Source organism: Squalius cephalus (assembly GCF_949319135.1).
Source record: "Squalius cephalus genome assembly, chromosome: 9".
Taxonomy (NCBI): domain Eukaryota; kingdom Metazoa; phylum Chordata; class Actinopteri; order Cypriniformes; family Leuciscidae; genus Squalius; species Squalius cephalus.
Genome location: NC_137130.1, coordinates 902,501 through 922,500, shown reverse-complemented (window position 1 = coordinate 922,500; position 20,000 = coordinate 902,501). Strand labels below are relative to the sequence as shown.

Sequence of the window (20,000 nt, the reverse complement as noted above, 5' to 3'; positions counted from 1 at the left end):
TCTACTCTACCTCTACTCTACCTCTACTCTACCTCTACTCTACCTCTACTCTACTGTACTCTACTGTACTCTACTGTACTCTACTGTACTCTACTGTACTCTACTGTACTCTACTGTACTCTACTGTACTCTACTGTACTCTACTGTACTCTACCTCTACTCTACCTCTACTGTACTCTACTGTACTCTACTCTACCTCTACTCTACCTCTACTCTACCTCTACTCTACCTCTACTCTACTGTACTCTACCTCTACTGTACTCTACCTCTACTGTACTCTACCTCTACTGTACTCTACCTCTACTGTACTCTACCTCTACTGTACTCTACTGTACTCTACCTCTACTCTACCTCTACTCTACCTCTACTGTACTCTACCTCTACTGTACTCTACCTCTACTGTACTCTACTCTACCCTACTCTACCTCTACTCTACCTCTACTCTACCTCTACTCTACCTCTACTCTACCTCTACCTCTACTCTACCTCTACTCTACCTCTACTCTACCTCTACTCTACCTCTACTCTACCTCTACTCTACCGTACTCTACCTCTACTGTACTCTACTGTACTCTACCTCTACTGTACTCTACTGTACTCTACCTCTACTGTACTCTACTGTACTCTACCTCTACTCTACCTCTACTGTACTCTACCTCTACTGTACTCTACCTCTACTGTACTCTACCTCTACTGTACTCTACCTCTACTGTACTCTACCTCTACTGTACTCTACCTCTACCGTACTCTACTGTACTCTACTCTACCTCTACTCTACTCTACCTCTACTGTACTCTACCTCTACTGTACTCTACCTCTACTGTACTCTACCTCTACTGTACTCTACCTCTACTGTACTCTACCTCTACTGTACTCTACTCTACCTCTACTGTACTCTACTGTCCTCTACTCTACCTCTACTGTCCTCTACTCTACCTCTACTGTCCTCTACTCTACCTCTACTCTACCTCTACTGTACTCTACCTCTACTGTACTCTACCTCTACTGTACTCTACCTCTACTGTACTCTACCTCTACTGTACTCTACCTCTACTGTCCTCTACCTCTACTGTCCTCTACTGTCCTCTACTGTACCCTACCTCTACTGTACTGTACTCTACTCTACTCTACTCTACTCTACTCTACTCTACTCTACTCTACTCTACTCTACTCTACTCTACTCTACTCTACTCTACCCTACTCTACCCTACCCTACTCTACCCTACCCTACTCTACTCTACCCTACTCTACCCTACTCCTACTGTACTCTACCACTACTCTACCTCTACTGTACTCTACCTCTACTGTACTCTACCTCTACTGTACTCTACTGTACTCTACTGTACTCTATCACTACTGTCCTCTACTGTACTCTACCACTACTGTCCTCTACTGTACTCTACCTCTACTGTACTCTACCTCTACCTCTACTGTCCTCTACTGTACTCTACCTCTACTGTACTCTACCTCTACTGTACTCTACCTCTACTGTCCTCTACTGTACTCTACCTCTACTGTCCTCTACTGTACTCTACCTCTACTGTCCTCTACTGTACTCTACCTCTACTGTCCTCTACTGTACTCTACCTCTACTGTCCTCTACTGTCCTCCACCTCTACTGTCCTCTACCTCTACTGTCCTCTACCTCTACTGTCCTCTACCTCTACTGTCCTCTACTGTCCTCTACCTCTACTGTTCTCTACCTCTACTGTCCTCTACTGTCCTCTACCTCTACTGTCCTCTACTGTTCTCTACCTCTACTGTCCTCTACTGTCCTCTACCTCTACTGTCCTCTACCTCTACTGTCCTCTACCTCTACTGTACTCTACCTCTACTGTACTCTACCTCTACTGTACTCTACCTCTACTGTACTCTACCTCTACTGTACTCTACCTCTACTGTACTCTACCTCTACTGTCCTCTACTGTCCTCCACCTCTACTGTCCTCTACCTCTACTGTCCTCCACCTCTACTGTCCTCCACCTCTACTGTCCTCCACCTCTACTGTCCTCTACTGTCCTCTACTGTTCTCTACCTCTACTGTCCTCTACTGTCCTCTACCTCTACTGTCCTCTACTGTCCTCTACCTCTACTGTCCTCTACTGTTCTCTACCTCTACTGTCCTCTACTGTCCTCTACCTCTACTGTCCTCTACTGTCCTCTACCTCTACTGTCCTCTACTGTCCTCTACCTCTACTGTCCTCTACTGTACTCTACCTCTACTGTACTCTACCTCTACTGTACTCTACCTCTACTGTACTCTACCTCTACTGTACTCTACCTCTACTGTACTCTACCTCTACTGTACTCTACCTCTACCGTACTCTACCTCTACCGTACTCTACCTCTACCGTACTCTACCTCTACCGTACTCTACCTCTACCGTACTCTACCTCTACCGTACTCTACCTCTACTGTACTCTACCTCTACTGCACTCTATTGCACTCTAGCCTACCCTACTCCACTCCACCTCACCTCACCTCACCTCACCCCACCCCACCTCTACTCTACCTCTACTGTCCTCTACTGTCCTCTACTGTCCTCTACTGTCCTCTACTGTCCTCTACTGTCCTCTACTGTCCTCTACTGTCCTCTACTGTACTCTACTGTACTCTACTGTACTCTACCGTACTCTACCGTACTCTACCGTACTCTACCGTACTCCACCTCACCTCACCTCACCTCACCTCTACTCTACCTCTACTCTACCTCTACTCTACTCTACTCTACCCTACCTCTACTCTACCTCTACTGTACTCTACTCTACCCTACTCTACCTCTACCCTACCCTACCCTACTCTACCCTACCCTACTCTACCTCTACTCTACCTCTACTCTACTCTACCTCTACTCTACCTCTACTCTACCTCTACTCTACCTCTACTCTACCTCTACCTCTACTCTACCTCTACCTCTACTCTACCTCTACCTCTACTCTACCTCTACCTCTACTGTACTCTACCTCTACTGTACTCTACCTCTACTGTACTCTACCTCTACTGTACTCTACTGTACCCTACCTCTACTCTACCCTACCTCTACTCTACCCTACCTCTACTCTACCCTACCTCTACTCTACCCTACCTCTACTCTACCCTACCCCTACTCTACCCTACTCTACCCTACCCTACCCCACCCCAACTCTACCTCTACTCTACCTCTACCTCTACTCTACTCTACTCTACTCTACCCTACTCTACTCTACCCTACTCTACTCTACCCTACTCTACTCTACTCTACCTCTACTCTACCTCTACTCTACCTCTACTCTACCTCTACTCTACCCCTACTCTACCTCTACTCTACTTCTACTCTACCTCTACCTCTACTCTACCTCTACCTCTACTCTACCTCTACTGTACTCTACCTCTACTGTACTCTACCTCTACTGTACTCTACCTCTACTGTACTCTACCTCTACTGTACTCTACCTCTACTGTACTCTACCTCTACTGTACTCTACCCTACTCTACCCTACTCTACCCTACTCTACCCTACTCTACCCTACTCTACCCTACTCTACCCTACTCTACCCTACTCTACCCTACTCTACCCTACTCTACCCTACTCTACCCTACTCTACTCTACCCTACTCTACCCTACTCTACCCTACTCCTACTCTACTCTACCTCTACACTACCGTACTCTACTCTACTCTACTCTACTGTACACTACCGTACACTACTCTACTCTACTCTACTGTACACTACTGTACACTACTCTACTCTACTCTACTCTACACTACTCTACACTACTGTACTCTACTCTACTCTACTCTACCCTACCTCTACTCTACCTCTACTCTACCTCTACTCTACCTCTACTCTACCTCTACTCTACCTCTACTCTACCTCTACTCTACTCTACCTCTACTCTACTCTACTCTACCTCTACTCTACTCTACCTCTACTCTACTCTACCTCTACTCTACTTCTACTGTACTCTACCTCTACTGTACTCTACCTCTACTGTACTCTACCTCTACTGTACTCTACCTCTACCCTACTCTACCCTACTCTACCCTACTCTACCCTACTCTACCCTACTCTACTCCTACTCTACTCCTACTCTACTCCTACTCCTACTCTACTCCTACTCTACTCCTACTCTACTCCTACTCTACTCCTACTCTACTCCTACTCTACTCCTACTCTACTCCTACTCTACCCTACCTCTACTCTACCTCTACCTCTACCTCTACTCTACCTCTACTCTACTCTACCTCTACTCTACCTCTACTCTACCTCTACTCTACTCTACCTCTACTCTACTCTACCTCTACTCTACTTCTACTGTACTCTACCTCTACTGTACTCTACCTCTACTGTACTCTACCTCTACTGTACTCTACCTCTACTGTACTCTACCTCTACTGTACTCTACCTCTACCCTACTCTACCCTACTCTACTCCTACTCTACTCCTACTCTACTCCTACTCTACTCCTACTCTACTCCTACTCTACTCCTACTCTACTCCTACTCTACTCCTACTCTACTCCTACTCTACTCTACCTCTACACTACTGTACTCTACTCTACCCTACCTCTACTCTACCTCTACCTCTACTCTACCTCTACTCTACTCTACCTCTACTCTACTCTACTCTACCTCTACTCTACTCTACCTCTACTCTACTCTACCGTACTCTACCTCTACCGTACTCTACCTCTACCGTACTCTACCTCTACCGTACTCTACCTCTACCCTACTCTACTCCTACTCTACTCCTACTCTACTCCTACTCTACTCCTACTCTACTCCACCTCTACTCCACCTCTACTCCACCTCTACTCCACCTCTACTCCACCTCTACTCCACCTCTACTCCACCTCTACTCCACCTCTACTCCACCTCTACTCTACTCTACACTACTCTACACTACTCTACTCTACTCTACTCTACTCTACTCTACTCTACTCTACTCTACTCTACAGGATTAAATCTGCATTTCCTTCAGCCTGAGGATTATTCTCTTCACTTTCGGTGTGAAAGGGCCATTTACCAAAAATATAACTTTTCTTGTTGTTAAAAACAAGTAAACAAGCCCAGCCCAGGTGAGAAAAAGTAACGCAAAAGTAATGTAACGCATTACTTTACATTAAAAGACACTAAGAAACGCAATTATTTACTTTTCTTATGAGTAACACAATATTGTAATGGATAACTTTTAAAAGTAACTTTCCCCAACACTGATCATGATTCACAATTGAAAGCATGAAGGGGTTACAGAGGGACATGCTCAGAGTCTGCTGTATTAGAGGAAACCATGAAGCGCTTCTCTGTCCCCCCCCCCCCCCCCCTCGTTCTCCCAGCAAATGCACAATCCCAGCCAAGAGCGCCAAATTACCAAGCGGAGCACATCTACACTGGCCACTGGTGTGTGTGTGTGTGTGTGTGTGTGTGTGTGTGTGTGTGTGTGTGTTCTCCCCGTCTGACCCCTTCAGATCCTGGCCTGAACTGCTCCATCCTCACAGGAGTCCAGCGCACTCTTTCCACAAATCACTCGCTTGTTTTTACATTTTTAGTCTGCAAATGTTTATTGTTTGTTTTTTCCTCCTCAGAAAAGATGCATGAGCAAATATAAAGGAGTTTTCCATCCCGATCCTGCTGAAACATTATTTTTGATAAATGGAATCATTATAAAAGGTTGGAATAATGTTAGTTCATCAATTCATAAAAATAAAGCTCCTTCAATTGATAAGCAAACTTTGATTTTAATTAAAATGTGAGAGGAAGCTATTTTAAAGTCTAATGGAAGTTTAAACAAATTGTTTTTATTTTTTTTATATTTATATATATATATATATATATATATATATATATATATATATATATATATATGAAGTTAATATAAAAGAAGCATCTTCTGCTCACCAAGACTGCATTTATGTGATCAAAAATACAGAAAATACAGTAAAAATTGTTATTATTTCAATTTAAAATAAATAATTTTTATGTGAATATATTGTAAAATGCAACTTATTCCTCTGATCAAAGCTGAATTTTCAGCTGAATATTTTGATGAATAGAAAGAAAAAGAAAAACCTACCGACCCCAAATGACCTCAAGTATATATTTAAGAAATGTAAAAATTTCTTTAAAAAAAAAAAGTTATTTACTGTTACAAAACATTTATATTTCAAATAAGTGACACTGAAGACTGGAGTAATGATGCTGAAAATTCAGCTTTGATCACAGGAATAAATTACACTTTACTGTATATTCACTTAGAGAACAGATGATTTACACTGGAATAATATTTCACTGTTTTACTGTATTTTTGATCATAATAATGCAGCCTTGTTGAGCAGAAGAGACTCTTTCAGAAACAGTGTAACCTCAGGTTGTGTGAGGTGTGTTGGTCCTCTAATAAGTGCACTGTGAGTGACTGTAGATCTCCAGAACCTCCAGCAGAACGAGGATCTGAAACACAGGGAGGAAGGAACCGGAGGAACCGGAAGCACCTTGTCTGAGTCGCTGGTTCTCCTGGAGTTTCTCCTCCAGCTGGAGCTTCATCAGTGTGATGTGAGTCTGTAGCTCTTGTGTTTCTTCCTTCAGCGCTGAATAATCACTCATGTTCTCCAGTCTCTGTCGGAGACGCTCGTTCTCTCGGGTCAGAAGAGATGTCTGCGATCGGGCCGACTCCAGCTCCGTCTGCGGGAATGTGCTGTTAAACACTACCACTGCAAAATACTGTGTTCAGACCGGTTTCACACACACACACACACACACACACACACACACACACACACACACACACACACACGTGACCCTGGACCACAGAACCAGTCACGTCACACGGGTTCACTGCAAAAAAGTATTTTTGTCCCGTTTCCAGTCCAAATATCTAAACATTCTTAAATCAAGAAGCATTTACTAGAGAAGTAAAATGATATAAGAATTCTATCTTGCTTTCTGATAAAACATTTTTAAATGAAGTGAGTCTTGGCTTAAAATAAGCAAAATGGGGTAAGAAAAATAATCTTGTTTTCCATTTGAATTTGGATTTTTCTTGTTTTCCATTTGAATTTGGATTTTTTTTCTTGTTTTCTATTTGAATTATGATTTTTTTTTCTTGAATTAAGATTATTTTTCATGTTTTCCATTTGAATTAAGATTATTTTTCATGTTTTCCATTTGAATTAAGATTATTTTTCTTGTTTTCCATTTGAATTAAGATTTTTTTTTCTTGTTTCCCATTTGAATAAAGATTATTTTTCTTGTTTTCCACTTGAATTAAAATTATTTTTCTTACCCCATTGGCAGATAATTTTGCTTGTTTTAAGCAAAAACTCACTTCATTTAAAAATGTTTTATCAGAAAGCAAGATAGAATTCTTATATAATTTTACTTCTCTAGTAAATGCTTCTTGATTTAAGAATTTTTAAAGATCATGTTCCATGAAGATACTTAGTAAATTTCCTACCTTAAATATATAAAAACAATATTTTTGTGAGTGAATGCAGCAAAATTGCGAACATAAATGTAGAACTTTAAAGGAGATTTTCTCAATGTTTTGATTTTTTTGCACCCTCAGATTCCAGATGTTCATATAGTTGTATCTCAGCTAAATGTTGTCCCATCCTATTTATTCAGTTTTCAGATTATATATACATCTTAATTTCCACAAATTGACCCTTTTGACTGGTTTTGTGGTCCAGGGTCACATGGGAAAGAACAGCATATTATTTCTGAGAATAGACCATTAAAGAGAGAGTTTGTAAAGTGAACGGAGGCCTAAAAGCAACTTTAATAGGAATATAAGCACATCAATGTCATGCTTAGAAAGATCCATGCATCACTTTCTTTGGCACAGATGAATTATGGGATCAGATCTGCTTTACCTGCAGACGTTTGACTTCTGATAAATGTCTCTCATGCTCTTCTGCTTTTGCATCAATATTAGCAGACTCCTTCTGCAGACGAAGCGTTTCTGCTGCGAACAGGAAAATAAGGCCGTCCATTATCAATAACTCTACCGTACTGATCAGTTTATATTCTCTGATTACCGTTAATCCTTCAATACCTTTAATCCTCTTCTCTTGTTCTGCCAGTGTCTCCGTCCTCTTGGTGTAATCCTCCTTCAGCTCCAGCTGATATCTGAAACACGTTCAGTTCACAATGGCATAATAACTGCTTCACTCTCACTGAACAATCACTACTCATCTAACGACTGGTACGATTTCTGGTAAGGTTCTTATCTGACCAAAAATACAGTAAAAATTGTGAAATATTATTCCAATGTAAAAAAAGCTGTTGTCTATGTGAATATATAGTAAAGTGTAATTTATTCCTGTGATCAAAGCTGAATTTCCAGCATCATTACTCCAGTCTTCAGTGTCACATGATCCTTCAGAAATTAAAAATAAAATGAATAGAAAGTTCAAAAGTTCAGCTTTTATTTGAAATTGAATCTTTTGTAACATTATAAATGTCTTTACTGTCACGTTTGATCAATTTAATGTGTCCTTGCTGAATAAAAGTGTTAAAAAATGTAAATTATTGTTACTGACCTCAACTTTTGAAAATGAAAGCTCATCAACACAAACTTTATTAAAGCCTTGTCTGAAGGTTATAAATAAAGGCCCAGTGTAGAAACACACACAGCATCGTTACTGGACTAGATATGAAGCAACAACCACTGCCTCATCACACATGAGGTTTCCCAGTCGTGTCACAAGAGCGACATCTGCAGGATTAATCAGTCATGAGAGGATCTGCAGAACTCAGGAGAGTTTCCAATTAATCGTTTTTTTTTTTAAATGTGGTCGATTCAAGATTGATTCACAAATGGATTTTCCCCCATATTTATTTATCCATCACCCAGAAGCCAGTATTAGTGTTCCTCCACTGGTCACACGTTACAGCGAATGCTGTGAGATATTGTGTGTGTTTAATCTTAAACAAAAAATAACCAGATCCTGTTTGATCAAGGCATGTGATTGTCCAGTTTTCAGCATCAATTTTTCATCTCGCATCAAAATCCTGTCGACTCATCGTATGCGTTTGAAATATAGAGTTGGGTTGTGTGTTAATGGACACAAGTGTACCTAAAATAAAAAGAGTTTGAGAGTTCCTTATTTCTTTTTATTAATGAACCTCTTGTAAACTTATGTTCACTGTTCATTTTTTATAAATATCGGATTTGTATTAAATCTATATTCAAATCGAACTTCGAATCGAAATCAAAAATCAAAAATCAAATTTTGAATCGAAATCAAAAATCGAATTAAGAGCTTGCAAATCAAAATCAAATCGAATCAGAACATGTTACATGTATGTTCTGTTTCCCATGCTTCATAGTGTTTATGGTTTAGTCCAGTTTCCCCCAGTCTGTGTAATTAGCCGTCTCAATCACCTGAGTCCTGTTAATTATCCAATTTAGTTCCTTTTGTTTGCTCTGTGTATTTAAACCCTGTTCTCCCTCAGTCTCCGTCCGTTCTCGGTAATGTAAGGTTGTGTTAGGGCTGTTTACACAACACCGTTTTCAACTAAAAACAAAAGTTTTAATGCGTTTTGGCCGTTTGTTTCCACGACAACGGTGTTTCGGGCGCCTGAACTTTTGAAAACGGGTTTCAAAGTGCAAGTTTTTGAAAACCGTCCCGTGTAAAACAACAAAAATGCGAAGCACGTGCGTATTACGTGTTCAGTCTACAGTGTTTCATCGCCATCTACTGGCCTGACAGCAGAATACAGCGATTATAGTTATTTCCGCGGAGTGTGAATGAAGAGTGTTTGATAATCGCCTCTAGGCGGAAAACTCACAGGAAAAAACTATCCAATTTAAGCGTATCGTTGTCGTGTGAACGTACCCTTAGCCTCCTGGGTTACACTTTATTTTACAGTGTCCTTGTTACAAGTACTTACCATAGTAATAACTGTAAATTATGCATAATTACATGCAACTAACCCTCAATCAAACCCTAACCCTATAGTAAGTACATGTAGTTGCTTAATATTACTCAGGACTTAAATATATAATTACACTGTAACAATGACACCTTAAAATAAAGTGTGACCGTCTCCTGTTCTGATGTTTATGGAAGCTTGTTTCCGCCACTGAATAATAAATAAATAATAATAATTGCGACTTTTTATCTCACAATTGCGAGATATGAAGTCAGAATTGTGAGAAATAAAGTCGCAATTGCGTGTTATAAAGTCAGAATTGTGAAATATAAACTATTCTGAGGTAAAAAAAAAAAAAATGTCCGTTTTTTTCCCCTTAGAATTGGACTTTATATCTCACAATTGTGAGTTTATATCTCACAATTCTGAGAAAAGATGTATATGAGATATATATACATGAGATGAGATATAAACTCGCAATTATATGTTATAAAGTCAGAATTGCGTGATATAAAGTCGCAATTGCGAGAAAAAAAGTCAGAATTCTGACTTTATAACACGCAATTCTGACTTCATATCTCGCAATTCTGACTTTATTTCACGCAATTGCGACTTTATTTCACGCAATTCTGACTTTATTTCACGCAATTCTGACTTTATTTCACGCAATTCTGACTTTATATCTCGCAATTCTGACTTTATTTCACGCAATTGCGACTATTTCACGCAATTCTGACTTTATATCACGCAATTCTGACTTTATATCTCGCAAATCTGACTTTATAGCTCGCAATTCTGACTATATAACACGCAATTGTGACTATTTCACGCAATTCTGACTTTATTTCACGCAATTCTGACTATATAACACGCAATTGTGACTTTATAGCTCGCAATTCTGACTATATAACACGCAATTGTGACTATTTCACGCAATTCTGACTTTATAGCTCGCAATTCTGACTTTATTTCACGCAATTCGGACTTTATTTCACGCAATTATGACTATATAACACGCAATTGCGACTTTATTTCACGCAATTCTGACTTTATTTCACGCAATTATGACTATATAACACGCAATTGCGACTATTTCACGCAATTCTGACTTTATTTCACGCAATTCTGACTTTATTTCACGCAATTCTGACTTTATATCACGCAATTCTGACTTTATTTCACGCAATTCTGACTTTATAACACGCAATTGCGACTTTATTTCACGCAATTCTGACTTTATATCACGCAATTCTGACTTTATTTCACGCAATTCTGACTTTATAACACGCAATTGCGACTATTTCACGCAATTCTGACTTTATTTCACGCAATTCTGACTTAATTTCACGCAATTGCGACTTAATTTCACGCAATTCTGACTTTATATCACGCAATTCTGACTTTATAACACGCAATTGCGACTTAATTTCACGCAATTCTGACTTTATATCACGCAATTCTGACTTTATTTCACGCAATTCTGACTTTATAACACGCAATTGCGACTTTATTTCACGCAATTCTGACTTTATTTCACGCAATTCTGACTTTATTTCACGCAATTCTGACTTTATTTCACGCAATTCTGACTTTATTTCACGCAATTCTGACTTTATATCTCGCAATTCTGACTTTATTTCACGCAATTGCGACTATTTCACGCAATTCTGACTTTATATCACGCAATTCTGACTTTATATCTCGCAAATCTGACTTTATATCACGCAAATCTGACTTTATTTCACGCAATTCTGACTTTATTTCACGCAATTCTGACTTTATTTCACGCAATTCTGACTTTATTTCACGCAATTCTGACTTTATATCACGCAATTGCGACTTTATTTCACGCAATTCTGACTATTTCTCGCAATTGCAACTTTATTTCACGCAATTCTGACTTTATATCACGCAATTGCGACTTTATTTCACGCAATTCTGACTTTATTTCACGCAATTCTGACTTTATAACACGCAATTGCGACTTTATTTCACGCAATTCTGACTTTATATCACGCAATTCTGACTTTATTTCACGCAATTCTGACTTTATTTCACGCAATTGCGACTATTTCACGCAATTCTGACTTTATATCACGCAATTCTGACTTTATTTCACGCAATTCTGACTTTATATCTCGCAATTCTGACTATATATCACGCAAATCTGACTTTATAGCTCGCAATTGCGACTTTATTTCACGCAATTCTGACTTTATTTCACGCAATTCTGACTTTATTTCACACAATTCTGACTTTATTTCACGCAATTCTGACTATTTCTCGCAATTGCGACTTTATTTCACGCAATTCTGACTTTATATCACGCAATTGCGACTTTATTTCACGCAATTCTGACTTTATATCACGCAATTCTGACTTTATTTCACGCAATTCTGACTTTATTTCACGCAATTCTGACTTTATATCACGCAATTCTGACTTTATTTCACGCAATTCTGACTTTATATCTCGCAATTCTGACTTTATAGCTCGCAATTCTGAGAAATAAAGTCAGAATTGCGAGATGTAAACTCGCAATTGTGAGATAAAAAGTCGCAATTATCTTTTAAAATGTTTTATTTTGTGGCGGAAACAAGCTTCCATAGATGTTCCTGATTCCAAGTTTATTGCATTAAATTCCACAGTAATTGTTCTCCTTCGCCTTCGTGCCGGTCTCCACTACACGTGACCAGTGAGATGTGCGATCTCTGCTTACCTCAGGATCTCGCTCTTCAGTCTCTGGTCGAACGAGTCCTCCACGCTCTTCACACTCAGCTCTCTCCTCCTCAGAAGATCCTCCACGGTCTTCATCTTCTCCTCCTGCAGCGTACAGCTTCTGAAGCGTTCAAGATATCAGCACATCAAACCACAATCTATTCACACACCTTCAACATGTCTCACATTATCACAGTTTATTCGCTATAGTTTAGAAAACGGTAATGAAATATGAGCAGAACTCAGCTGATATTTGACTGGTTTTGTCCGTCCTTCTGTTAGACTGTCTCACACATGAATTATGTTGAATATCTGTCAGCTGTTAAATTTAACTACACAATTAGATAATACCAGTTTAGCTCAACCAATCACCAAGCAATGCTTCATTGTGTTCAGTCTGTGTGTAAAAAGAGCATTAGCAATTAAAGAAAACACACTTCAGCAGAACATGATCAGCTCAAAGTGTCTTTATAAATGTCACTGGTAGTCTCTGAATGAAGAATATTTGGGTGTAATATGTCACAGTTTACTTTATTTTGCTCTCCTCACTTACAGAAATGAACTATAGTGTCCTGATCACACTAGTGGAACAATATCACACATTATATCTGGTGTCTGAGTAATGTTTGGATTGACTGTAAGAGATTCCATGATATTATAAACGAGATTCACAGTCAGAGAATAGTTAAAGAGCTCGTATCACACTGCACTATAAAACACACCGTCACCGTCAGAACGTGACTGACAGAAGTGTTCATCAAAACAGCATTTATTAATATTCTGAATTATCATTTTTTGGGTAGCCTTTACTTTGCCTTTATGTTCAATGTTTTATAAAGGTATTCTTAATATTTGTGCATTACATATTTTCATAAATAATTATAAGCAAAAGTTAAAATGCATTATAATATTAGAAGATGAAATTGGTTGTTTGTCGTGTGTTTTAATGAATTGTACTTTCTATATATACAGGCTTTATGTAAAGCGTTACCATTTTTTATTTTATATAAAATTATAGAGTAATTTTATGTTTATACTTTTTTTACATGTATTTTTAATTATTTATTATAGTCTAGTAATATTAGCAGTTCAATTTGACATATTTAACTTTAAGTTTTAGTTTTCTTCTCATATTTTTTAGCTTTTAATAACTTAATATCGGCTTTGTTTCAATTACCTTTTGTTTTTAAAATAGCTTTAGTTTTAGTTTAATTATTTACTAAGTTTGTTAAAAAAAATGATTTATAGATTTTAGCCTATATGCAGCCATTGAGTACTAGAGCATCTAGTGGCGATTGATATTTTTGCTTTTTTGTTATTTTTATACCAACATATGTCATCAGACGTCACCCAACTCACCGAATGTTCAGGTTTTGGGCTGTCTGAACTTAATGGCATGGTTTTTTTTTTACTGAAGTAAAAGAAATATTAAATATAACATAAAAATAACCATATTTTACATAAAGAAATATGGTACTTTTAGAGGTAAATAAAAAAAAATAAAAAAATTGCATAAATTGATAGATTTTATTTGATCAAAGATGGTGATATGACTTAAATAAATAAAAATAAATTGTGATCACACCGAGCCCCTCACTGGGTTAAGTCTGCTGGTGTAAGCCGCTATAGTGTGACTCACTTCTGGAAGGCCTCGACCCTGAGCTTCAGCTCCATCTCTCCGCTCCGCACAGACTCCATCTCTCTCAGCACGGCTTGTCTTTGAGCATAAAGATCTTTTTCCTCTATCTGGATCCGACAGTTTCATCCAAACGGGGAGCATTGAAGGATTAACATCTGGGTTGTACTGATGTGGTGACATTAGTTCTAGTGCTGGGCGGCATACCGGTTCACAACGAATACCAGTGTTTATTTGTGTTATGATATGAATTTTTAATAATACCGCAATACCGGTGTATGTGGCTTTAACAGCGCTGGGAACGCGGCGCGACACTGTTTGAGAGGGTCTTTTCACTGTTCACTGGTGATGCTCAGATGTGTGTGTTACTGAGCCTGACAGTGAAGATGGAGAGGTTAAACTATAACTGATAGCGGTCAAATTATATTACAGTGTTTCCCATACATTGGTTCACAATATCAACACTGCCTTTTGGAAAATCTATTTGTGGTTGAAGAAACATGAGCACTGCCCGTTTCACAGTCTAAACGCAGCACGGGTGTTTTTATATGAATGTGTCTGAAGGGAATTGACTGTCTTTAGAAATGTTATTTCAATTGAATCTTTCTTTATGTTTCCTGATAAAGCAGCGTTTATGTGCTGGTTTGTGTTCAGCCGTTACCGGGGAAACAGCTGTTTCTGCAGCTCCTACAGCGCCTCCTGCTGGTGCCTAGTGTTCATATTTTCTGTACAATATTCACTCATGACAGTAAAATAGGGCATTCTAAGTCAATCTACTGCAGTATTTCCTCTCTCACTCAGTAGAACATGTGGTTAACACCCAGTCATGCTTGAAAAAATAATAATAGCCTATCATCCTATACTGTGAAACCGGTATAATTCAGAAAAATACCGTGATATGAATTGTTGGCCATACCGCCCAGCACTAATCAGTTCTGTATGTATTTTCTGACAGCACCTCCTGTTGTCTGTGTAATCGCTCGATGGCGTTCTTCTCTCGACTCATCAGAGCCTCAGACTTCAGCTCATGCGTTCTCTCCATGTCTCGTCTCAGCTCCAGGATCTCTCTTCGAGAAGCCTCTTTCTCCTCACGCTTCACCTTCGCCATCTCCACCTCCATGAAGTGCTGCATCTGCAGGAAGACAGCACTATTAAAGGGCTTTCGCTCCGGATAGTTCTACACTGGAAAAAATGGTTTTCTTACTCCATTGGCAGATAGTTTTGCTTTCTTTAAGCAACAACTCTCTTCATTTTGATGCATTACCTCAGAAAACAAGAGACAATATCTTGTGGCATTTTACTACTTTGGTAAATGCATCTTGATTTAAGTATTTTTAGATATTTGAACTGGAAACAAGACAAAAATACTAAGTAAGAAAAGCATTTTTTGCAATGGTTTACTAATGGTTCCCTTAGGAACGTTTTCCTGGTTGCATTCGCACCGTTAGTAGGAACTCTGAAGCGACGCAAGACTTGTTGTTGTGACTTATTTTGATGGAGCGGCGGACCTTTATTTCGACGGCGCTGAGAACGACTGAGCCTGAGCTTAGATAGAACTGTTATACATAGAAAGTAGACAGTAATGAAGAGTTATTAGCGTATGCTGTGTGTTTGATGTCCAGTGTTGCTGAGCAGAAATACATGATCATGTTTCTCTCGGTCCCTCAAAGTTGCTCAGTGTTTGGGTAGTTTTTGTGTTACCCAGATCCTGGGTCAGACGTAACAACCCAGTGTTTGGGTAGTTTTTGTGTAACCCAGATCCTGGATCAGACGTAACAACCCAGTGTTTGGGTAGTTTTTGTGTTACCCAGATCCTGGGTCAGACGTAACAACCCAGTGTTTGGGTAGTTTTTGTGTAACCCAGATCCTGGGTCAGACGTAACAACCCAGTGTTTGGGTAGTTTTTGTGTAACCCAGATCCTGGGTCAGACGTAACAACCCAGTGTTTGGGTAGTTTTTGTGTTACCCAGATCCTGGGTCAGACGTAACAACCCAGTGTTTGGGTAGTTTTTGTGTTACCCAGATCTTGGGTCAGACGTAACAACCCAGTGTTTGGGTAGTTTTTGTGTTACCCAGATCCTGGGTCAGACGTAACAACCCAGTGTTTGGGTAGTTTTTGTGTTACCCAGATCTTGGGTCAGACGTAACAACCCAGTGTTTGGGTAGTTTTTGTGTTACCCAGATCCTGGGTCAGACGTAACAACCCAGTGTTTGGGTAGTTTTTGTGTTACCCAGATCCTGGGTCAGACGTAACAACCCAGTGTTTGGGTAGTTTTTGTGTAACCCAGATCCTGGGTCAGACGTAACAACCCAGTGTTTGGGTAGTTTTTGTGTTACCCAGATCCTGGGTCAGATGTAACAACCCAGTGTTTGGGTAGTTTTTGTGTAACCCAGATCCTGGGTCAGACGTAACAACCCAGTGTTTGGGTAGTTTTTGTGTTGCCCAGATCTTGGGTCAGACGTAACAACCCAGTGTTTGGGTAGTTTTTGTGTTACCCAGATCCTGGGTCAGACGTAACAACCCAGTGTTTGGGTAGTTTTTGTGTTGCCCAGATCTTGGGTCAGACGTAACAACCCAGTGTTTGGGTAGTTTTTGTGTTGCCCAGATCTTGGGTCAGACGTAACAACCCAGTGTTTGGGTAGTTTTTGTGTTACCCAGATCCTGGGTCAGACGTAACAACCCAGTGTTTGGGTAGTTTTTGTGTTGCCCAGATCTTGGGTCAGACGTAACAACCCAGTGTTTGGGTAGTTTTTGTGTTGCCCAGATCTTGGGTCAGACGTAACAACCCAGTGTTTGGGTAGTTTTTGTGTTACCCAGATCTTGGGTCAGACGTAACAACCCAGTGTTTGGGTAGTTTTTGTGTAACCCAGATCCTGGGTCAGACGTAACAACCCAGTGTTTGGGTAGTTTTTGTGTTACCCAGATCTTGGGTCAGACGTAACAACCCAGTGTTTGGGTAGTTTTTGTGTTGCCCAGATCTTGGGTCAGACGTAACAACCCAGTGTTTGGGTAGTTTTTGTGTTACCCAGATCCTGGGTCAGACGTAACAACCCAGTGTTTGGGTAGTTTTTGTGTTGCCCAGATCTTGGGTCAGACGTAACAACCCAGTGTTTGGGTAGTTTTTGTGTTGCCCAGATCTTGGGTCAGACGTAACAACCCAGTGTTTGGGTAGTTTTTGTGTTACCCAGATCTTGGGTCAGACGTAACAATCCAGTGTTTGGGTAGTTTTTGTGTTACCCAGATCTTGGGTCAGACGTAACAACCCAGTGTTTGGGTAGTTTTTGTGTTACCCAGATCCTGGGTCAGACGTAACAACCCAGTGTTTGGGTAGTTTTTGTGTAACCCAGATCCTGGGTCAGACGTAACAACCCAGTGTTTGGGTAGTTTTTGTGTTACCCAGATCTTGGGTCAGACGTAACAACCCAGTGTTTGGGTAGTTTTTGTGTTGCCCAGATCTTGGGTCAGACGTAACAACCCAGTGTTTGGGTAGTTTTTGTGTTACCCAGATCCTGGATAACGTCGTGTCTAGGACAACTCGAGGTATCGCACACTGGACGCGCATTTTCTCAGTTTATGGCCAGCAATATTGTTATGTTTAAGGACATTATGGAATTAAGATAATGTCTGTACTATGTTATGATTGTACTGTACAATTAAATACAATCGTTGCAAACTAAAGTCTGCAGTCTGAACACTTCACCTCGGAGCGTCCGTTAACTGAATGAATTGAGAATATCACCTGAAAATCCGATAATATCAGCAGTTTTCATCCACGCAGCTGATTTCTGTGAATGAATGTATAACTAAATGCATATTGCAGGACAGGGTGAGGTCAAGTATACACATTAACGACGATTTGAGACAAATATCAGACAAAAATGTAAATGGCACTCTGTGGCGCAGCAGGATTTTGAACGAGGTCCTGAGCTGTTGCTGGGCGCGCGGACAGACGCCGCCGGTTTGCACTGCGTTGATATTTTATGCAACAGGAACTTTTCTGAATGCTGTTGGTGACACAGTGGGTCTCAGCAAAGCTTCTGTGTCACGGGTGGTATACAGGGCATCTTGTACAGGCCAATCAACGATCAGATTAACGCCGTTAACTGTTGTAGCAATCTTTTTCCAAATTAAACATTTCTTCTTGTTACTACATTCTCAAAATTTCAAAATCTCCCAAGTAAAATGTCCTTGTAACTGTTAAACTCCTCCAACAAACACATATTCTCCGCTGGGGTAAACTGCACTGAGTGGCTGAATGCGCTTACTCGATCCTCCATGTTTTTTGTTTTGAAAAGTGTCTTATTTTACCCAGAATGCATTGCAGTGTAGTCCTACTTAAGATAGTCAGAGTCTTCAGTGCTTTGTACAGCGGTCTGATTTAGATGTCTATCTGAAGTCTGACTATCTACGAGATCTAAGCCATAGCCAAAGTCTATCTTTGTGAAACCGGCCCCTGAACATGCTTTTCTTGCAGACCTTTGCATTGAGCTCGAGCTGTGCCTGCTCCTGGATCTCCTTCCTGTACTCCGCAAGCTTCGCCTCGACTGACGGCCAGCGCTCTCCTCTGTGCCGAAGCACTTCATACTCCTCGTCGATCAGCTGCATCTTCTCAACTTAAAAATACAATAGAAAATACAGTAAAAATTGTGAAATATTATTCCAATGTAAATCATCTGTTTTCTATGTGAATATATAGTAAAGTGTAATTTATTCCTGTGATCAAAGCTGAATTTATTTGATTAAAAATACAGTAAAAATTGTGAAATACTATTAAAATATTAATATTCTGAAAAATTAAAGTGAAGAAAAGAAAAGAAAAGAAATCACAGAAAAGATTGGAATTATCTGACTTTTTTGCATCTTCTGAGAAGATTTTTGGAGGAAAATCTGCTAAATACGGTTAAATATGGTAAAAGATCATATTCTTTAACTCAATCCATGTGTAAATTCATAAGTCGACAGCATTGCTGAGTATTTCCTCCTTAAAACTGCAGTGAACCAAAGACAGTCTCAAAAACACGCTTTGAAATCGCTGGTGTTTCAGACGTCACAAACTACCTTGTAACCAATCAGATCAACGTGTGATCGTCAACCAGTGGATCTCTGAGCTGAGGGAGTGAGTGGAGGCGGGGTCATTTGCATATTCATAGAACCACGCATACTAAATGAGGCAAGGGTGTCGAGTTACATTCAAGATATTTTAAGGCATGAAGAAGGAAAAAAACTTTTAAATATGTCATTTTGGTGATCAGAGATGAGTTTTAAGAGATAAAATGATTGACTACTTTAAGAAATGAACGTGTAATTCAGTGTGACACACGACAGACGTGAAGGCTTACCGAGAGACTCCTGATGCGCGGATATAGAGATGGTTTGGGTCGAAGTGTCACAGCAGTGTCTGTCAGTGTGCCGGTCCGTCAGCTCCGTGAAGAGGCTCATCAGGAAACCTGTAGAGTTGAACAACAGTCATCACAGAGAGCAGATGCTGATCCAACAGCGTCAGCGGAAACGCTTATTAGTGACACACGAGCCACAACATATTCACTGCAGTTCTCTATGGAAGCTTGTTACCGCCACAGATCTAAACATTTTAAAAGATAATTGCGACATTTTTTCTCACAATCCTGACTTTTTATCTCAGAATTGCAGGATATAAAATCCAATTCTAAGGAATAAAATACACTTTTTTTTTCTCTCTCGCAATTGCGACTTTATATCATGTAATTCTGAGATAAAAAGTCAGGATTGTGAGAAAAAAGGTCACAATTAGCTTTTTTTATTTATTTATTCTGTG

General features: G+C 39.7%; 1 protein-coding gene across 2 annotated transcripts in view; it reads right to left on the bottom strand.

The window, feature by feature from the left end:
* Nucleotides 1–20,000, bottom strand: part of ofd1 (OFD1 centriole and centriolar satellite protein) — a gene marked incomplete at its 5' end in the record, with an annotated part of 37,815 nt that overhangs the window by 13,338 nt on the left and 4,477 nt on the right. For both annotated transcript variants that reach the window (XM_079881838.1, XM_079881839.1), the window contains 8 exons: nucleotides 6,467–6,656; nucleotides 7,847–7,938; nucleotides 8,029–8,102; nucleotides 12,571–12,690; nucleotides 14,209–14,315; nucleotides 15,164–15,337; nucleotides 18,683–18,819; nucleotides 19,546–19,653. In XM_079881838.1, the coding sequence (XP_079737964.1) occupies nucleotides 6,467–6,656; nucleotides 7,847–7,938; nucleotides 8,029–8,102; nucleotides 12,571–12,690; nucleotides 14,209–14,315; nucleotides 15,164–15,337; nucleotides 18,683–18,819; nucleotides 19,546–19,653 (1,002 nt within the window). The remainder of the gene's footprint in view (nucleotides 1–6,466; nucleotides 6,657–7,846; nucleotides 7,939–8,028; nucleotides 8,103–12,570; nucleotides 12,691–14,208; nucleotides 14,316–15,163; nucleotides 15,338–18,682; nucleotides 18,820–19,545; nucleotides 19,654–20,000) is intronic.